The 19,725-nt window shown below is 45.6% G+C and overlaps 1 protein-coding gene across 1 annotated transcript in view; it reads right to left on the reverse strand.

Annotated features, from left to right (window-relative positions):
* RPGR (retinitis pigmentosa GTPase regulator) overlaps positions 1 to 19,725 on the reverse strand; it is a 117,594-nt gene that overhangs the window by 57,842 nt on the left and 40,027 nt on the right. The window contains exons 4-7 of the mRNA XM_033949473.1: positions 17,027 to 17,089; positions 13,739 to 13,897; positions 11,574 to 11,723; positions 7,731 to 7,889 (exon numbers count right to left, since the gene is read on the reverse strand). Of these exons, the coding sequence (XP_033805364.1) occupies positions 7,731 to 7,889; positions 11,574 to 11,723; positions 13,739 to 13,897; positions 17,027 to 17,089 (531 nt within the window). The remainder of the gene's footprint in view (positions 1 to 7,730; positions 7,890 to 11,573; positions 11,724 to 13,738; positions 13,898 to 17,026; positions 17,090 to 19,725) is intronic.

The following is a 19,725-nucleotide window of genomic DNA, read 5'->3' on the forward strand; positions in this document are numbered from 1 at the left end:
AGCTCACTGAAAATGCTGCAAAATCAACTCAATGTTGTTTCTTGTCAGCATTCAAATATTTGGGCATCCACTTGGTCGACAGCTTCTGCATACCCAGCTACTCATGGATTAAGAACATAAGATTTTCCGCTGCTGGGTCAGACCAGTGATCCATCGTGCCTAGCAGTACGCTCTCGCGGCGGCCCTTAGGTCAAAGACCGGTGCCCTATTTGAAGTCTAGCCTTACCTGCGTATGTCTGTTCTAGTAGGAACTTATCCAATCTTTTCTTGAATCCCTGAAGGGTGCTTTCCCCTATAATAGCCTCTGGAACAGAACATACGCAGGTAAGGCTAGACTTCAAATAGGGCACTGGTCTTTGACCTAAGGGCTGCCGTGAGAGCAGACTGCTGGGCCCGATGGACCATCCAACATGTTCCCTGGTTATCTGTAGTGTCTCAGCAATTGTTTTAACCGATATTCGCCGATCTGCCAAAAACAGGTCATGGACTTGATCAACAATTTCAGGAATTAACACTGTCTTAAGCCTCCCAGACCTTGCTACATCTTCGGTCTCAAAACCTCCACGTTGAAAAGTTTGCACACTTCTTCTCTGTGGAGCATGACGGACATTTGTCACTCGAGGTTTGCTTCATACATTCATGGAGTTCCTTTGGAGTTTTCTTTTGCAGGAAAAGAAGCTTCATGATGATTCATGAGTCAAAGTTCCACACTTTTCGTTGACATGGTTCAATCAATGATCTGAAACAAATGTTAAAAAACATAGCATTATGATTCTGCAAATTGGCACTTTGCAAAATAAAATAACTCTCTTTTACGCTCAGAATTTAGGAAATTAGTTGGGCTAAGAACTTTTCAGCACCCCCTCGTACCAGAGCATAATCACTAAACACTTGCACACGCAAACAGCAGCATGAGAAGACAAGAAAGAAAAGTTTTCAACCTATAATCAAAGTAGCATGGGCAGCCATGCCTAATTAATGGATAGTCCTATTTAGTGGGGAAGAGAGAAAAGGGGGAGGAGGTATGGAAGGGGAGAGAGGGTGGTGCAATATGTTGGGAAAAGATCCTGGAACAGCAGTAAGCTTCTGTGTGCGGTGAGTATGGTATTTCTGAAATTATAAGGCAAGCACAAAGAGCAGCACAAAATTCCCACGAAGGCTACAAGCACAGTAAAAAGAAGTGGGAAAGGGACGCGATGCTTTTCCAGATGGGATCTTTATTCGAAATCTCACCATTATCACAAAACTCAACACTGACAGCGAGTCGACGCCAGTGAAGACAGATACCCTTCATATAGGTTTCACTGCATGCTCAGACTTTTAGTATATGATTCAGACGTTCAAATACTTGAAGGGTATTAACGTAGAACAAAAATCTTTTCCAGAGAAAGGAAAATGGGAAAACCATAGGACATAATTTGAGGTTGAGGGGTGGTAGACTCAAGAGCAATGTAAGGAAATTATTCTTTTCAGAGAGGGTGGTAGATGCCAGGAATGCACTCCTGAGAGAGGTGGTGGAGAGGAAAACAGTGACGGAGTTCAAAAAAGCTTGGGATGAACACAGAGGATCTAGAATCAGAAAATAATAGTAAATAGTGAAGAACTAAGGCCAGTACTGGGCAGACTTGCACAGTTTGTGTCTGTATATGGCCATTTGGTGGAGGATGGACTGGGGAGGGTGTCAATGGCTGAGATGGTGTAGATGGGCTGGAGTGAGCTTTGACGGAGACTTCAGTGGTTGGAACTTAAGAACAGTACCGGGCAGAGCTTTGGATTCTTGCTCAGAAATAGCTAAGAAAATTAAATACATTTTAAATTGAATCAGGTTGGGCAGACTGGATGGACCATTCAGGTCTTTATCTGCCGTCATCTACTATGTTACTCTGCTACATCCCTACAAAATTCTTATGTTGGATTTGCTTCTATGCGGAGGAACACAATAGTCACTCCGCTACGATTGAAGACTCCTGAGGAAGGTGCCTTTTGGTGTTGTTTTGTGGTAATCGGTGACGTTTCGAATAAAGATCCCACCTGGAAAAGCATCTCGTCCCTTTACCACTTCTTTTCACTGTATTTCTGAAATTTTATCAATTATGCAATATTTGGTAACTTTTGTTTCAAGAAAAATTTTCAATTTTTGTCCAGTCTCTTATTGGACTTTATACTCAAGTATTTCAACAAAATTCTATTTTAAACTGCAGCTTCTTCAGAATATGGCCGCAAAAATAATTTTTCAGTTGACGTAATTTGATGACGCTTCCCTTTCCTCGATACAGCTACATTGGCTGCCTATCAAGGCTAGGACTGATCTTTAAAATTTTTGAGGTAACAAGCCTCGAATATCCGCTACACCTAATTACTTTTCCTAAATAGAGTATTTACTCTTCTTTCCTCCTCTGATAGGGGTACAGTGTAAAACAGAATTAATTGTTCAGTTTGTTATCAGGCTGCCCTGGTCTGCTCTTCCTACAGATTTAAGACCGATTGTGATTTAATCCATTTTCTGACAGAAACTAAAAACATATTTAGAAAAATTCTACTTTAGTTTCATTGCTGTGATGTAGCTGTTTGGCTATGTTTTACACTTCCCCCTCCTGATTTGCGGTTTTAGGATTTCCTAAAACTGGAATCACCCCCACCTCCCTCCCAGACCTCCCCTAGTGGTCTAGCGGTCTTTTGGGGCAGAAGCAATCTTCCTACGCTCCTGCCCCGTGCAGATCACTCGTACAAAATGGCTGCCGTGAGTTCCCGTCGTAGTCTCGTGAGACTACGGGAACTCACAGCAGCCATTTTGGATAAGTGATCTGCACAGGGCAGGAGCGTAAGAAGATCGCTCCTGCCCAGAAAGACCGCTAGACCACCAGGTAAGGTCCGGGATGCCGGGGGGAAGGCGGGGTGGGTCAGAGCCAGCCTAAAAGTTATTCACGAATTTTCAATATTCGTGGGCCGGCTCTGCCTCTAACCCCTGCGAATATTGAGGGAGGAGTGTATTTTATTTAGTAAATAACTGTTATCTATACCTGCTTCACAGCTATTGTGATCTACTTTGGATTATCTTAAGGGAGCTGGTGGATTATAAGTTTCATTTAAAATTAATTGCTATTACATGAAAATGTTGTGGTAAGAGCGGATAGCGTAGCTGGTTTAAAGAAAGGTTTGGACAAGTTCCTGGAGGAAAAGAAAGACATGGAGGAATCCTCTGCTTGCCTTGGATCGGTAGCATGGAATGCTGCTACTCTGAGATTCCGAATGGAATGTTGCTACTCTGAGATTCTAAAAACTTGTTACTCTTTCGGATTCCGAATGGAATGTTTCTACTCCTTGGGTTTTGGCCACCGTGACAACGGGCTACTGGGCGTGATAGACCATTGGTCTGACCCTGTAAGGCTATTCTTATGTTCCTTTTTGAATGGAAGCAATTGGTAATGAAGGGATCACCAATAAAAATACTTTAAAAATATAATGTGATTGCTGTGTTAGTCCAGTGGGATAGGAAGACAAACACTGGTCAACAAGCTATAGTTGAGAATTTTATTTATTTTTTTACTGGACAAACTTCAAACATTTGTGACTATCATTTGAGGATGCTGCACTCACCTGATGAAAGAACCTTAGGGCTGTACCAAACGCCATATTTTACTATTCAGCCAAATATGAATAATAGGCACAGAGCTTTAAAATAACAAATTAAAGCAGCAACATGAAATCAGAACAAATGTTTATTTCAGTAGGATTTAGCATAGTACAGCACCAGATTATTTGATTCCGAATTTAAATCATTATTTGGTCAAATGCAGATAATGTATTTGGGGCTGAATCAAATCAGGGCCGGCATTAGGAGAGGGCAAACAGGGCAGCTGCCCTGGGCCCCACAGCTCCAGGGGGCCCCGCGATCTGACCAGGCGGAAACAGTAAGTTGTGTCAGAGGAGAAGCTTAGGGTAAGCCACATGCAACTTGTGAGGATGGCTGCCGCATCAGGGCCCCTCTGAGAGAAAATTTTGATTTTGTAAAGCGCCGCAAAGGTAAGGGGATGGGAGGGAGATGGCTCAACAAAGGGAAGAGGTTAAGTGGTTCTTTAGGTTTACTGTGTGGAGAAAGAGGGACACAGACACTGGAAGGAAGTGGGGAGGAGAGAGAGGAGAATAGATGCTAAATGGATGTGGAGAGAGGGGGGAGCAGATGCTGGAAGGAAGTGGGGAGGAGAGAGAGGAGAACAGATGATAAATGGAAGTGGAGAGAGGGGGGAGCAGATACTGGAAGTGGGGAGGAGAGAGAGGAGAACAGATGCTAAATGGAAGTGGAGAGAGGGGGGAGCAGATGCTGGAAGGAAGTGAGGAGGAGAGAGAGGAGAACAGATGCTAAATGGAAGTGGAGAGGGGGGGAGCAGATGCTGGAAGGAAGTGGGGAGGAGAGGGGAGCAGACGCTGGAAGAAAGTGAGGAGGTAAGAGAGAGGAGCAGATGCTGGAAGTGGGGAGGAGAGGGGATTAGATGCTGGAAGGAAATGGTGAGGAGAGAGTGGGGTGCAAACATTGTGACATCATTGATGAAGTTGGCTCTTAGGCATTGGTGGAATGAGGCTTTGTGACATCACAATCTCAGCTCTGGAATGTTGCTACTCTTTGGGTTTCTGACAAGGTACTTGGGACCTGGGTTGGCCACTGCTGGAAACAGGATACTGGGCTTGATGAACCTTCGGTCTGTCCCAGTAGGGCAATTCTTATGTTCTTATGTACATATTCAATAGAGATCACTTAGCAGAAAGCGCCCTTTATAGAAATGGCACTTATACTGATTCATATGGGAAGACATATGATCTATGCTAAGCATTTTATAGGTTTTTCTAAGCTTTTTGAAACATCCGTGATATATCCTATTTGCTCTAGTCTACATCTTGGTTCGGGTAGGATGACCACATAACATAAAAGCCCTCTTCTCTTGCTTTTCTATCTATTAAATTCAAGTAAAGCAGGTGACAGAAAGCTCCTGTAATGCTACTGCACAGTGTACAAACTGATAGCGAAAGTGAATTATTAAAGCAAGAGGGCTAAAAAAAAAAAAATTAAATAACAAAGGCGACAAGATAGAACCCTGTGGAACACCGCAGGAAAGCTGACAAGGAGAAGAGCAAGTAGAACCAAAGGAGACTTTAAATGTTCTGCCTGTGAGAAACGACTTAAACCATCTGAGCACAGGACCCGTAATGCCCAGCGATTCAAGACGAGAGAGACGAAGAGAATAACTTGACTAAATCAAAAGCGGCAGAAAAATCCAAAGAGATTAATAATACAATTTTTCCCTGGTCCAGGCATAGTGTAACAGTCATTAAGAAGTGAAGCTAATATTGTTTCAGTGGAGTGGAACCTTCTGAAGCCTGATTGTGAAGGATGAAGCATATGAGATGATCTGAATGCTGAGAAAGTTGCTGAAAAACTAAATGCTCTAAAACTTTAGATATAAAAGGGAGATTAGAAATAAAATGAAAATTGGATGCCTGTGAGGCATCCAACAAATGATTTTTAATTATAGGATAAACCAGGGGTGCCCAAAAGGTCGATCCCGGGCTCCGTGATAGACTCGCGTTGCCTTCGCATTCTACCTGCTTCTCCATGGACATTTGCTTTCCTGACATGGTAAACAGACGCGCCTGGCCAACCAGCTTCCCCCTCCCCCCCACATCAAATCTGACATCAGATAGGAAGTTCAGGCCCAGCCAATTGCTGCCTGGTTGGCCTGGAACTTCCTCTCCGACGTCAGAATTGATGTCGGGTGGAAGGCTGGTCGGCCCGGTGCTTCTGTTTACCGCATCGGGAAGCAGGGACTGCTCACAACTCGGCGGCAGGTGGTTTAGGGGGCTGTTCCCCGATTGCGGTGGCGGTGGCTTGGGGGAGGGCAGGGAGAAAGAAAGAAAGGGTGCAGGCAGGGAGACAGAAAGTAGGGAAACAGAAAGAAAGGGGGACAGGGAGACAGAAATAAAGAAAGGGGGCATGGAGAGACAAAGACAGACAGAAAGAAAGGGGGCACGGAGACAGAAAGAAGGGAAACAGAAATAAAGGGGGCATGGAGAGAGAAAGACAGACAGAAAGAAAGGGGGGAGGGAAACAGAAAGAAAGTCAGACAAAGAAAGAAAGAAAGGGGAGGGGGGCAGGGAGAGAGGAAGAAAAATTTGGGGGAAGGAATGAGGTCTGGAGGAGAGGAAGCATACAGGAGACTGAAATATTGGATGCGCAGTCAGAAGAAGAAAGTGCAACCAGAAACTTATGAAATCACCAGACAACAAAGGTAGGAAAAATGATTTTATTTTCAATTTAGTAATCAAAATGTGTCTATTTTGAGAATTTATATCTGCTGTCTATATTTTGCACTGTGGCCCCCTTTTACTAAACTGCAATAGCGGTTTTTAGCGCAGGGAGCCTATGAACATCGAGAGCAGCGCAGGGCATTCAGCGCAGCTTCCTGCACTAAAAACCGCTATCGCGGTTTAGTAAAAGGGGACGGGGTATATTTGTCTATTTTTGTATAGTTGTTCCTGAGGTGACATTGCATAAAGTCATCTGCCTTGACCTCTTTGAAAAAACCCTGGAATACGAATGATAATTAACATTTTCTCTGCATACAGTGTGCTTTGGGTTTTTTTTTTATTTTATTGTTGGTAGATCATTTTGACTTGGTCATTTTAAAAGTAGCTGGCAAGCCCAAAAAGTGTGGGCACCCTTGGGATAAACAATGGCAGCTGTCGTTTGGGCAGACAGACGGATACTATGAGGCAGCACGGGAATTATTGAGTATGAGGAGTGGCCTAGTGGTAGAGCTTCTGCCTCTGCACCCAGAGGTTGTGGGATTGAATCCTAGAGCTGCTCCTTGTGACCCTGGGCAAGTCACTTAATCCCCCATTGCCCCTGGTACAAAATAAGTACCTGTATATATGTAAACCGCTTTGAGTGTGGTTCTATAACTACAAAAAGGCGGTATACAAGTCCGCAATCCCTTTCCATTTCCCCCCTTTTAATCTTTGCAAAAAGCTCTGGAAGAGTTTATTCAGTGTAAGACACAGTCATGTGACATGTATAAGATCTCTGAATTGCTTTTCATTGAACAAGATCCTACTCACACCATGAAACTAAAATAAAAACTGCAAACACACTCTACCCAATATTCAGGACTATTTAGCACCTGGTTGGCTGAATAATAATAACTTTATTCTTCTATACTGCCATAGTCAGATGACTTCTAGGCGGTTCACATCGAAGAGGGCTGGACAATCAGCGAATTACATAATGCGAAAAGTGAGGGTACAACATATTATACAAGAAATAGACAGACGGAAAATATAAATTTATGAATTTAGTGTGGCGTCTGTTTAGGAGATGAATCTGTCAAATAGCATTTAACCACCTAAATGCTAATATACGGTGCGAGATGGCCACTGAATATTAGTGGTTAGTGACTTAGCTGCTTATCCGTGAAATTCAGACAGCTGGCCGGCTAAGTCAAGTGGCCAAAGTGGGCTGCTTAAACAGCTGGTCTGTCTTTGGCCACTATAAAAACGTAGCCAGCCAGCGCTGCGAACCAACACGGCCAGGCTAAGTTTTAGTGGCCAAAAACAGACTGGCTATTCAACGCTGGTCACTGAAAACAGCCCGACATCGACTGTCTGGGCTCAGCGCCAACTGCGAGAGTCAATCCAGCTAATTCCTACGGTCTGAATATATAGGAATGTTGCACGCATACCTGTGAGAGCCACTGTATGCCCTCCGCCACAGCTAACCATGGCCACCTTCCCAGAAATTCCAGGAACAAGCTGTGGAACCCGGTGGTTCTTCAGGTGTTCCGGTGGTAAACCCAGCTTCCCGTTCTCGGGTTCTCCAAATGTGTACAGTTCACCAGTCCCTGGGCAAAAAACGAAACAGCTAAAATCAAAAAAGAGGCCAGAATAGCACAAGGAAGAGCAATTTTCAAATCCACCTCTATAGATAATGCAGGAGCGCACTCTGGGCGCTGCTGCTCGGCGCTAAGTGGCTTCCTGCATGGCTCCCGCGGTTTGAGGTACTTAAAGACAAAGGCCATTGAAACCTTCCAATTGATCTCACACAGCTCAGAGAAAAGTGACAGCTTGAAATGATGGCTATCTTGAAATCACTCTGCCCTTACAACTATATTATATTTTCAAAGACCTAACGAGCAAAACAAAGACTTAACTGCAGCTCTAAAAGTTGTTTCTGTAACAGATATCATGTCATAGATTGCATTCTAAAACTAATTAACTTCTACTCTAGATATATGCATTGCTTTTAAACTTAGATAACCTTAATAGGCGGTATATATACAGCTCGTGTAAATTTCTCTATTGTTTCACCACTACAGAAGCTCATGCCATGTGACATCATTGCAAAAGCTCATGGAAACCGCCCAGATTTGGCTGTTCCAGTCATTAGTAGCGACATATAAGCTTGTAATAAACAATATAAACACCTAATAAAATAAAAATAGACTTGGATAGAATTTTAAAAGCTTATTAAGAAAAAGTGTGTCCTTACTATTCAACTAGGTTGTGAAGTTTTCTTTGACAAATAAAATACCATGCTAAATCCTATACTGCAGTGCTGGTCCTAATGAACATGGAGTACATTTGTTTGTGCTAGTAAGAAGAATACAATGATTTCACTGGGTACAACAAGATTTATAGCAAAAAAAGCACAGCAAACTCGTTCCAGCACCAGAAACTAACTTGATAAAACTAAAGACCCTATAAACAGAGATTATGTACTTACCGTGGTAAGCTCGGGGGCATCTAGGCAGCACCTGACCTCATCTTGGGGGATCGATGCTCCCCCACCCACCCCCAAACTAGGGATGCCCCCTTACTCTTCTCTGGCACTTGCTCCCCCCTCCCCCCAGTATGATCTGCCACTTCCTGCTGGTGTCTGCCTCGGCTCCCCTCTTATGTGACGTCCTGGTCCCATGACTAGGGAGCCAAGGCCGGCGCGAACAAGGGGTGGATGCTGCCCGCCCTGGCAAACTTTTAAAGAGGTACGCAAGGGGGATGTGTCTGTATATGGCCTTTTGGTTGAGGATGGGACTGGGGAGGGCTTCAATGGCTGGGAGGGTGTAGATGGGCGAGAGAAGGAGAGGCACCGATATCCCTTGCAAGACGGTACCCACCCACCCACCCCTTGCTCTCCCTTAATACGTCACTGAGGCACCAACGGTGACATAGAGAAGTGGAGAGGACGATTCAGTGCGGTCATTTCAGCGTGGAGCCCATTGACTACATTTGTTACCTCGCAATAAGGGTCATGTATTGTTCCTTTTCTTAGATTTCCTTACACATCCAGGGTGGGTGGGGGGAGGGAAATGTATTTTGAGGATTTAAATTACTTAATTATAATATTGTAATCACATCATACGTCTTATCCTATATAATAAAAGGCTAACTCGCGCATGCGCACTCCTATTTGCGTGTTCTGTGCGCTGTAGGTCTGTGGTCGCAGGAGTGCGCATGCGTGAGTCCCCAGCCTTCTTCCCAGCACCTACCTTGGCTGTCAGCAGCGGCGCCTCATCTCCTGTGGGGACCTCATGTGTGCTGTGTCCGTCCGTGGCCGCGGCTTGAGGCGTATGCGCCAGTTAGGTGCATCGGGCGACAGGAGCGGCGCTGGCGGCGGATGGCGGGAGGAGGGCTCATGGTCCTGCCGCCGCTGCCGCTCCTGTTCACAGTGGCCTGCACGTCGCCGACTCCCCCCCCTTCCCGCAACAATCGCTACCGCTCCTGTTCAAAGCGGCCTGCTGAGGTTCGTGGCCGGCTGTAACGAACCTCGCAGGCCGCTCTCCACATGGTAGCACGTTCCCTCTGACGCAATCGCGTCAGCAGGCAGCTCAGTGTAAGAGAAGGGAATGGGGGTGGGGGAAAATGCTTCTACTGCTTCAGCAGGGACCTGGAGGGGAAGGGAAATACCGCTGCTGCTTCTGCAAAGGAAAGTGGGGGGGGAGAGAAGGGAATGGGGGGTGGGTGGGGGAAAATGTTGCTACTACTTCACAGGGATCTGGAGGGGAAGGGAAATATCACTGCTGCTTCTGCAAAGGAAAGTGGGGGGGAGAGAAGGGAATGGGGGGTGGGAGAAAATGCTGCTACTGCTTCAGCAGGGACCTGGAGGGGAAGGGAAATACCGCTGCTGCTTCTGCAAAGGAAAGTGGTGGGGGGGAAGAGAAGGGAATGGGGGGTGGGTGGGGGAAAATGCTGCTACTACTACTACTAGTGCCACAAGCACTAGGGGTCACTCGGAGAAATTGAAAGGGGACAGGTTTAGAACAAATGCTAGGAAGTTCTTTTTTACCCAGAGGGTGGTGGACACATGGAACAAGCTTCCGGAGGAGGTGATAAGCCAGAACTCTGTACAGGGGTTCAAGGAAGGTTTGGATAGGTTCCTGGAGGATAAGGGGATAGAGGGGTACAGATAGAACTTGAGGTAGGTTATAGAAGTGGTCAGTAACCACTTCACAGGTCACGGACCTGATGGGCCGCCGCGGGAGCGGACCGCTGGGCAGGATGGACCTCTGGTCTGACCTAGTGGAGGCAACTTCTTATGTTCTTACTTCACAGGGATCTGGAGGGGAAGGGAAATATCACTGCTGCTTCTGCAAAGGAAAGTGGGGGGGAGAGAAGGGAATGGGGGGTGGGAGAAAATGCTGCTACTGCTTCAGCAGGGACCTGGAGGGGAAGGGAAATACCACTGCTGCTTCTGCAAAGGAAAGTGGGGGGGGGAAGAGAAGGGAATGGGGGGTGGGTGGGGGGAAATGCTGCTGCTACTACTACTTCACAGGGATCTGGAGGGGAAGGGAAATATCACTGCTGCTTCTGCAAAGGAAAGTGGGGGGGTGGACAGAAAGAAATACAGACAGACAAAGGAGGCTAGGGAGAGAGACAGACATAAATAAAGACAGACAGGGGACCAGAGAGAGACAGAAAGAAAGACAGACAAAGGGTGCCAGGGAGAGAGAGAGAGAAAAATTGCAGGAGGGAAAAAGACAGAAAGAAAGGAAGAAAGAGACAGGAGCAGGGAGAGAGACATAAATAAAGACAGACAGCCATATATTCTAGCACCCGTTAATGTAAACACTAGTTGTATTAATAATTGGGAGGAGGATGGGAGAAAATGATTGTTTTATGTATTACTTGTGTAAGTTAATGGTGCGTTTTATGCAGTATTTTATGTTCAATTAATTGTATTGTACTGTCAAAGTTTGAAAATCAATAAAGATTTAAAAAAAAAAAAAAAAGAAACATCCCACACTGAAACGGCCACAACTTATTGTCCTCTTCCGTGTGCGTTTACGTTAGTGTTCTATAATGAAATCTAGATACCCAGATGCTGGATAGAATAGAAACTTCCCAGTGCAGCGCTGGTTAACCTACATTGGGGCTCCTGGTTATACAATTACCCCTGCTGTAGGTACAGATTTCCAGTAACACAAGCCTATCACGGACATCCGCCTCTGTAATGAACACGAACACTGTGTTATTTGCCTCTGATGCTGGCACGGAAACAGAATGCTTCTGGAAAATATTCACAACCTTACATGTTACAAATGCTGAATGGTAATATCCACAGGAGACCCAAGAGACCTGCTTGCCAATATTCACTTGTTGAGGAGCGCAGACGTTGGTTTCGTTGGCCTGGCCAATCTGGCCTTCACAGTTGTCGCCCCACATGAAAAGCTTCCCATCCACTAGAATGAAAAGTCAGGAGGCATTTGTGATTGATATACCACTACGGACAGACAGCAGTTTAATTACTGAAAAATAAAAGCCACAGTTTGGACATTTAAACTTTGGGAACACGTTCCTTTGGCCAAGTACGGCAATTTTAAGTGACTAGGCAGGTGGCTAGTTAAAAAAAAAAAAAATCAACAATTAACTTAAGCTAGCATAAAGCAAGTTCTCAGATTAAGACTGGAATAGGTGCAACAAGATAAATGTTTTAAATGTCCATCCTCAGGGCATCCATTAGGCTGGCCACTGCACAGGACGGGTGATGAATTTGCACTACAGAAGGAAGGGGGAGGAAAAGGGAAGACGATTCCTACAGCGGGCTCCATCTCTGGCCCTGTTCAAGTCCAAGTTAAAAGCCCACCTCTTCGAGACTGTCATGTCTGTGTGTCCAAGTTAGATTGTAAGCTCTTCCGAGCAGGGACTGTCTATAAATGTCAAAATGTACATACGCCTTTCAGCGCTATATACCATATTTCCCCATGTATAGGCCGCCCCTTTGTATAGGCCGCAGGAAATGCCGATGTAGGTTTTTAAACTCTTACATAAGCCATCCCATGTTACTAGCCACAGCTTATCTAAGAGTTTTAAAACCTACATCGGCCTATACATCGATTTTGAAAACCAGCCTAGTGGGCGCGGCTTGCTTAAATGGGGCAGCCTATACATGGAGCGATACACCATCCCCCACCCCCCAAATACCTCCCTTGCCGGTAATCCTCCTGGATGGCCGTGCCTGCCTCCTCCAAACACACTGTGCACAGCAACCAATCAGGAAGGGCACAGGGCGAGGCTTGAGATTGCAAACATTGCTCCTGCCCTAAACAGCGTGTTTGGAGGAGGCAGGCACGGCCATCCAGGAGAATTACTGGCTAGGAAGGTATTTAAGGGGGGGATGATGTATTGCTCCATGTATAGGCTGCCCCGTTTAAGCAAGCCGCGCCCACTAGGCCAGTTTGCAAAATCGATGTACAGGTCGCGGCCTATACATGGGGAAATACAGTAAGTGATAAACAGTAGTAGTTCTGCATCCGCAACCCTATATGTTATGTTTGTCTTTCCAAGTTAGACTGTAAGCTCTTCTGAGCAGGGACCGTAAATTAAATGTCAAAATGTACAGCGCTGCATATGCCTATCAGCGCTATAGAAGTGATAAATACCGTGTTTCCCCGAAAATAAGACCTACCCTGAAAATAAGCCCTAGCAGGATTTTCGGGGTAGGTCTTTGGATAAGCCCTACCCCAAAAATAAGCCCTAGTCCCAGGATTCACCCCCAGTTCCCCTTCCCTCCCTCCCATCCCTTGTGCAGCAGAACCCTTGCGTGAGCACCACGCCCCCTCTCCACCCCCGCTGCGCAGACAAACCTCCATCCTTCCCTCCCATCTGAACCCCGCAGACCGCGAGCAAGTCCTACGTACCTCCCTAAGCAGCATTGGGCCGGCAGCAATGACGACATCATCAGTAATGCGGCAGAGTGAATTCACGGACGGACAAAGCCGAAGCAGCCTGTTTAGAGTGCTGTCGGCCTGACGCTGCTTAGGGGCAGGAGCGATCTTCCTACACTCCTGCCCCGTGCAGATCACTCATCCAAAATGGTTGCCGTGAGTTCCCATCGTAGTCTCGAGAGACATGGGGAACTCATGGCAGCCTTTTTGGATGAGTGATCTGCATGGGGCAGGAGCGTAGGAAGATTGCTCCTGCCCCGAAAGACCGCTAGACCACCAGGTAAGGTCTGGGATGCCGGGGGGAAGGTGGGACGGAGGCGGGGGTGAGTCAAAGTCGGCCCAAGTGTCATTCGTGAATATTCAATATTCGCGGGCCGGATCTGCCCCTAACCCCCTCACATATCGAGGGAGGAGTGTATTAAATTTGAAATGCAATTTAAAAAAAGAACAGCTATTTGATAATAATCATAATAAGTAACCTCATTCCTGCTCCTTGAATACCTTAAGCACTTCTAATTGCAGGTTCTTACCTGTCAGTGCAGCCGAAGTGTTGGATCCTGCTGCCAGCTGTTTGATCTTGTACCGGTTGGTAAAAAAACAAACCTCCTGAAAGCTGTTTCGCTCTGTCATATCCCCGAGCCCCAGCTGCCCTTCATTGTTGCCTCCTGCGGCGTACAGTTTTCCTTGGGCTACACAAAGCGAAAAGCAGATGTCAACATCCAGACAAATTCCTACACACAGGCTTTGCAAGGCATGCTACGTTAAATAGTTTGCAAAACCACAGTTGATCTAGGTCACCAAACACACAAAAAAAGGGGAAAACCAATATATGTAAACCCAAAAAATCTAGTCAAACAACCAACCCCCCTCCCTGCCCTCGAAAAAATCCTCTATAATAAAACCCTAAGCACGCATGTGCACTTAGGACGGTGTGTTCCTTGACAGCATGATGTGTCCCTCTGTGCTGAATTCTATTTTCAAACACGGAGGCAGGGAACACACCGGCGACTCCCCCCTTCCGCCCTCACTCACTCACTCGCTGCTGCTCTTTGTTGTCTGCCCTCCTCTTCAAAGCAGCCTGCTGAGGATCGCCAGCTGGCTGTAGCGAACCTCGCAGGCCGCTCTCCACCTCGGTAGCATGTTCCCTCTGACACGATCCCGAGGGGCGGGATCACGTCAGAGGGAACATGCTACCAAGGTGGAGAGCGGCCTGCGAGGTTCGCTGCAGCCGGCCAGCGATCGTCAGCAGGCTGCTTTGAAGAGGAGCAGCAGCGGCAGCAGCAGTTTGTGCTGGTGGACCAGGAAGCCGGGTTTGGGAGCAATACAGGCAGGCAGGGGGACAGGGCGAGAGGGAAAGGGCTGCTTTGGGGACAGGAGTGTGCTGGGGAGCAGACAGCTTTGCTCTGGGAGGGGGAAACAGAAGGGGGCCATAGAGCAGGCAGACATTGCACAACAGGGGGTCGGGGGGAGAGGGAAAGGGGGCTGTTTTGGGGGGAGGGATGTGCTGGAGGGCAGACAGCAATCATGCTTTGCTCTGGGGAGGGGGGAACAGAAGGGGGCCACGGAGCAGGCAGGCATGGCACAACAGAGAAATATAGGCAGGCAGGGGGCCAGGGAGAGGCACAGACAGAAAGACAGACAGGGGGCCAGAGAGACAGACAGGAAGGAAGATAGACATACAGACAGCCAGTGTCCAAGCAGAGACAAAGAAAAAAAAGACAGACAGACAGCGTCCAAGGAGAGAGAGACAAAGAAAAAGACAGACAGACAGCGTTCAAGGAGAGAGAGAGACAAAGAAAAAGACAGACAGACAGCGTTCAAGGAGAGAGAGAGACAAAGAAAAAAAAAGACAGACAGCGGCCAAGGAGAGAGAGACAAAGAAAAAAAGACAGACAGACAGCGGCCAAGGAGAGAGAGACAAAGAAAAAAAGACAGACAGACAGCAGCCAAGGAGAGAGTAAGACAAAAACATACATCTATTCTAGCACTCTTTAATGTAACGGGCTTAAAGACTAGTTATGTATATAATTATGTATATGCGATTCCAGGTACAAAATAAGTATATAATATATAAATTACTTCAATTGCAACTAGAGATAAAACAGCCTTTTATGCAGTCCTACCTGGCTGTTTAGTTATGTGGGGGATCAGCAATGAATATCACCAATACTGCATACCTTCCAACTTCTAACTCTGCCTCTAAATTGGCTACTTTAGGTTTAAGTGGTTACAGCCTATATTCAAGCAGCACTGCCGGTTAAGAGCTGCTAAATATTAGTGGCTGGCCTGCTCACCGTGGCTTAAGGAGGCAGGAGCCTCTCCTGCCCAAATAAACTATGATGAATACCGACTTCTGTAATGAAAACCCATTGGAATCAAGATTTCTACCCTTCTCCCCCCGAATCCACGGGTTTAGTACTCGCGAATTCGGTTAGTCGTGATTTTTTTTTTGCCTCCTATTTTTTAAAGGCTGAATCTGATCCATCACTGCATCCCGGACCTCCCCAGCCCTTATCTGGTGGTCTAGCGGTGACGTGGGGCAGAAGCGATCTTCCTACGCTCCTGCCCCGTGCAGAGCCGTCATAAAAAATGGCTGCCGCGAGTTCCCATGGTCTCATGAGACTACAACGGTAACTCACGACAGCCACTTTTGATGACAGCTCCGCACAGGGCAGGAGCGTAGGAAGATCGCTAGCCTGCCCCGCGTCACCGCTAGACCACCAGTTAAGGTCTGGGCAGGGCCAGGACGCAGGAGGCAGGCGGGGGTGGGCCAGAGTCGGCCCTAAAAGTTATCCATGGTTTTTCATATTCGCGGGCCGGCTCTGCTAGGAAGTTTTTCTTTACCCAGCGTGTGGTGGACACCTGGAATGCGCTTCCAGAGGACGTAATAGGGCAGAGTACGGTACTGGGGTTCAAGAAAGGATTGGACAATTTCCTGCTGGAAAAAGGGATAGAGGGGTATAGATAGAGGATTACTGCACAGGTCCTGGACCTGTTGGGCCGCCGCGTGAACGGACTGCTAGGCACGATGGACCTCGGGTCTGACCCAGTGGAGGCATTGCTTTATGTGCTTATGTTCTTATTTGGAGGGAGAAGTGTATATTACATTAGTGATTTCTATTCCGTTTTTACCTTGCGGTTCAAGGCGGATTACATAAGAATCGTTAAGATATTAAGACGTACTTAGGGAATAGTTTGAACATTTTCTGGTTTGCTAAAGAGTAATCTAATCTAATTTACTCCCTAAGGAGCTCGACTCGGTTTACAGTTCGTTAAAAAATGAAACATAACAAGTAAAAACTGTGGGATAAAAACAGAAATTGTTTAGATTAGATGGATGGAAAAAGTTAGAAAAAAGTACATTGAATTACTTAAAATTACTATTCGACAGCTAAAAATCAAATTAACTATTGTGAAAACAACCAGGTTTTTAAACTTTTTCGAAATTGAAATAATTGATCTACCCGGCTTAGAGAATCCGGAAGTCCATTCCAAATTCTCACCAATTTAAAAGTAAAAGATTTACTAAGCTTCCCAGTGCATTGAATACCTTTCAGAGAAGGATATGCTAATTTGTGAATTGTTGTAATTCTTGAATCGCAGGATCGAAAGGAATTCCCACTTAGGGGAATCAAAGCGTCAACTATGCCATAAAGGAGTTTGAAAACCACACATGCACACTTGAACGGATTAAAAAATATAAACCTTGGAAATTTACTAACTGTAGCGCAAGCAGCAAATATTAAATGTTAGAGGTCCATTACTCGTGGCTGTTTCTATTTCTGAGTATTATTCTAACACATAAATATATTCTATACCTGTATAAGCCAATGTGTGATTTCTCCCACATGCAACAAGTATGACCTTTTCAGATTTTAAAGCTGTGAATTTAAGGAAACAAAGTTATAAGCAGATCAATAACAGAAGTACATCACTTCACTTTTTTTTCACCTTCAATATGGTTAAATTTAATTTGGTCTTGATAATTTTCTTTCATCGAGACCAAAAGACTAGCCCAGCAGACAGAGACTTAAGAGCCATAAAAGGTTTCACCCAGGCACAGTCTGCCAGTGTCCCGCACAAAGCCAATGTGAAAAACACACTGACCAAGAAGAAAACTCAACCAATAGCCCAGAAATGAGTTTAGGATTCTGCTTCAGAAAAACTGCAACATCCTTTACAACGTCTAGTTCCTCTTGAAGACAGAATCAAAGAAATGACCAAATGAAAAGAACACCAAGCTCAGGTCACAGGGTGGGTTTCTGGGCTGGTCTGATTGGAGTCAAGGAAAGAAAACTAGCAGGAAAGGCTAAGTTTTTCCTTTATTTTTGTCCCAGGAGAGGAAAAGATTATCCAAATTGGATTCTAGACAGGGACGGGCAATCACACTCCTTGGGGGCCACGACCCAGTCGGGTTTTTAAGATTTTCACCATGAATAAGCACGAGATTAATTTGCACTGACAGCTTCCACTGTATGTACATCAATCTCGTGCATATTCATTGTGGAAATCTTGAGGACCAGAACTGCCCACCCCTGACCAAGGTGCTCTCAACCGTCCCTAACACACATCCAGACAAGTTTTTAGGAAATTTACATGCCCTGCCTCCACTATATGTAAATCTCTCTCATTCATTGTATGCATCTTTAAAACCTGAACTACCAAAGTACCTAGTGGTCCAGTGGGGGTCTTCGTGGCAAAAGCATGGCCCTTTTGCTCCTGCCTCCTTACAGATGCAGTGTTCTCCCCAGATATTTTTTCCAGCCGGGTGGCATGAAAAAGTAGCCGGGTGGGGCATGATGGGAAAATTTAGTGGTGGGGAAAATTAACCCCCTCTTTTACTAAGGTGCGCTAACATTTTTAGCACGCGCAAACTCCTGCGCTACATGGGAAAACTAACGCCAGCTCAATGCTGGCATTAGCGTCTAGCGCGTGTGGTAATTCTGTGTGCACTAAGCACACACTAAAACCATTTTCGCAACTTAGTAAAAGAAGCCCTAAATGTGTACTATTTTTATTAGTTAATTATTATTATTTTCCAATGCTCAATATGACTTCCTTTTTTAAGGTTTGACACTTGTGCCAGAATATTTTTACTTAAATTAAGAAGCATCCAATGCTAGAAGGGAATAATTAGATATTTGCCCTCTTTCAAATGGTATAGAGCAGGGATCTCAAAGTCCCTCCTTGAGGGCCGCAATCCAGTTGGGTTTTCAGGATTTCCCCAATGAATATGCATTGAAAGCAGTGCATGCACATAGATCTCATGCATATTCATTGGGGAAATCCTGAAAACCCGACTGGATTGCAGCCCTCAAGGAGGGACTTTGAGACCCCTGGTATAGAGGTTTAAAAAAGGGAAAGGCGTTAATGAAGTCATTAGGTTCAATTTAGCCATTTATTTCTGCATGAATTTAAACAACTAAAAAAAAAAGATAAATATAGCTCATCCAGTCATACAAGAATGGCTCTACAGCAGGAGTGCCCACACTTTTTGGGCTTGCAAGCTACTTTTAAAATAACCAAGTCAAAATGATCTACCAACAATAAAATTTTAAAAAACTCAAAGCACACTGTACGCAGAGAAAATGTTAATTATCATTTATATTCCGCGAGTTTTCAAAGAGGTCAAGGCAGATGACTTTATACAATGTCACCTCAGGAACAACTGTACAAAAATAAACAAATATACCCCCTCCCTTTTTTACTAAACCACAATAGCGGTTTTTAGCGCAGGGAGATGTGTTGAATGCCCTGCACTGCTCTCGATGCTCATAGGCTCCCTGCGCTAAAAACCGCTATTGCGGTTTAGTATAAGTGGGCCATAGTGCAAAATATAGACAGCAGATATAAATTCTCAAAATGGACACATTTTGATCACTAAATTGAAAATAAAATCATTTTTCCTACCTTTTTGTCTGGTGATTTCATGAGTCTCTGGTTGCACTTCCTTCATCTGATTGTAAATCCAATATTTATTTCTTTCTGCCACTTCCCTTTTCTTTCTGTCTCTCTTTCTTTCTCTCTCCCCCCTGACTGCCTGTTTCTCTGTCCCCCTGCCCCCTCTTTATTTCTGCCTTTCTTTCTCTCTCCCCCTGTCCTCCCCAAGCCATCACGCCGATTTATCCACTTCCCCCATTCTTTCCCTACCCCCTAAGCCACCACGCCGATTTCTCCCTGCTGCTTCCCTGAGCTAGACCAGGCATGTACAAGCGCCGGACTCACAAGACTTTACCTCTGACGTCAATTCTAACGTCGGAGAGGAAGTTCCAGGCCAGTCAGGCAGCGATTGGCTGGCCCAGAACTACCTCACTGACGTCACCACATGGAAAGCGCTTAGACGCCAATTGTCCCTACTGATATAGCCCCCCTTAGTTCTAAAAAAAAAAAAAAAATTAAAAATAAGGCTCTCCCCCCTACTTGCCCCTGCTCTTAGCCAGCTCGACTTAAATTTCCCCTGCTCCTTCCTCAACCAACTCTATCCCCCCTCGCTGCAGACTCTCTCACACCAAACACC

Source organism: Geotrypetes seraphini, chromosome 6 (assembly GCF_902459505.1).
Source record: "Geotrypetes seraphini chromosome 6, aGeoSer1.1, whole genome shotgun sequence".
In the NCBI taxonomy this organism is placed as follows: Eukaryota; Metazoa; Chordata; class Amphibia; order Gymnophiona; family Dermophiidae; genus Geotrypetes; species Geotrypetes seraphini.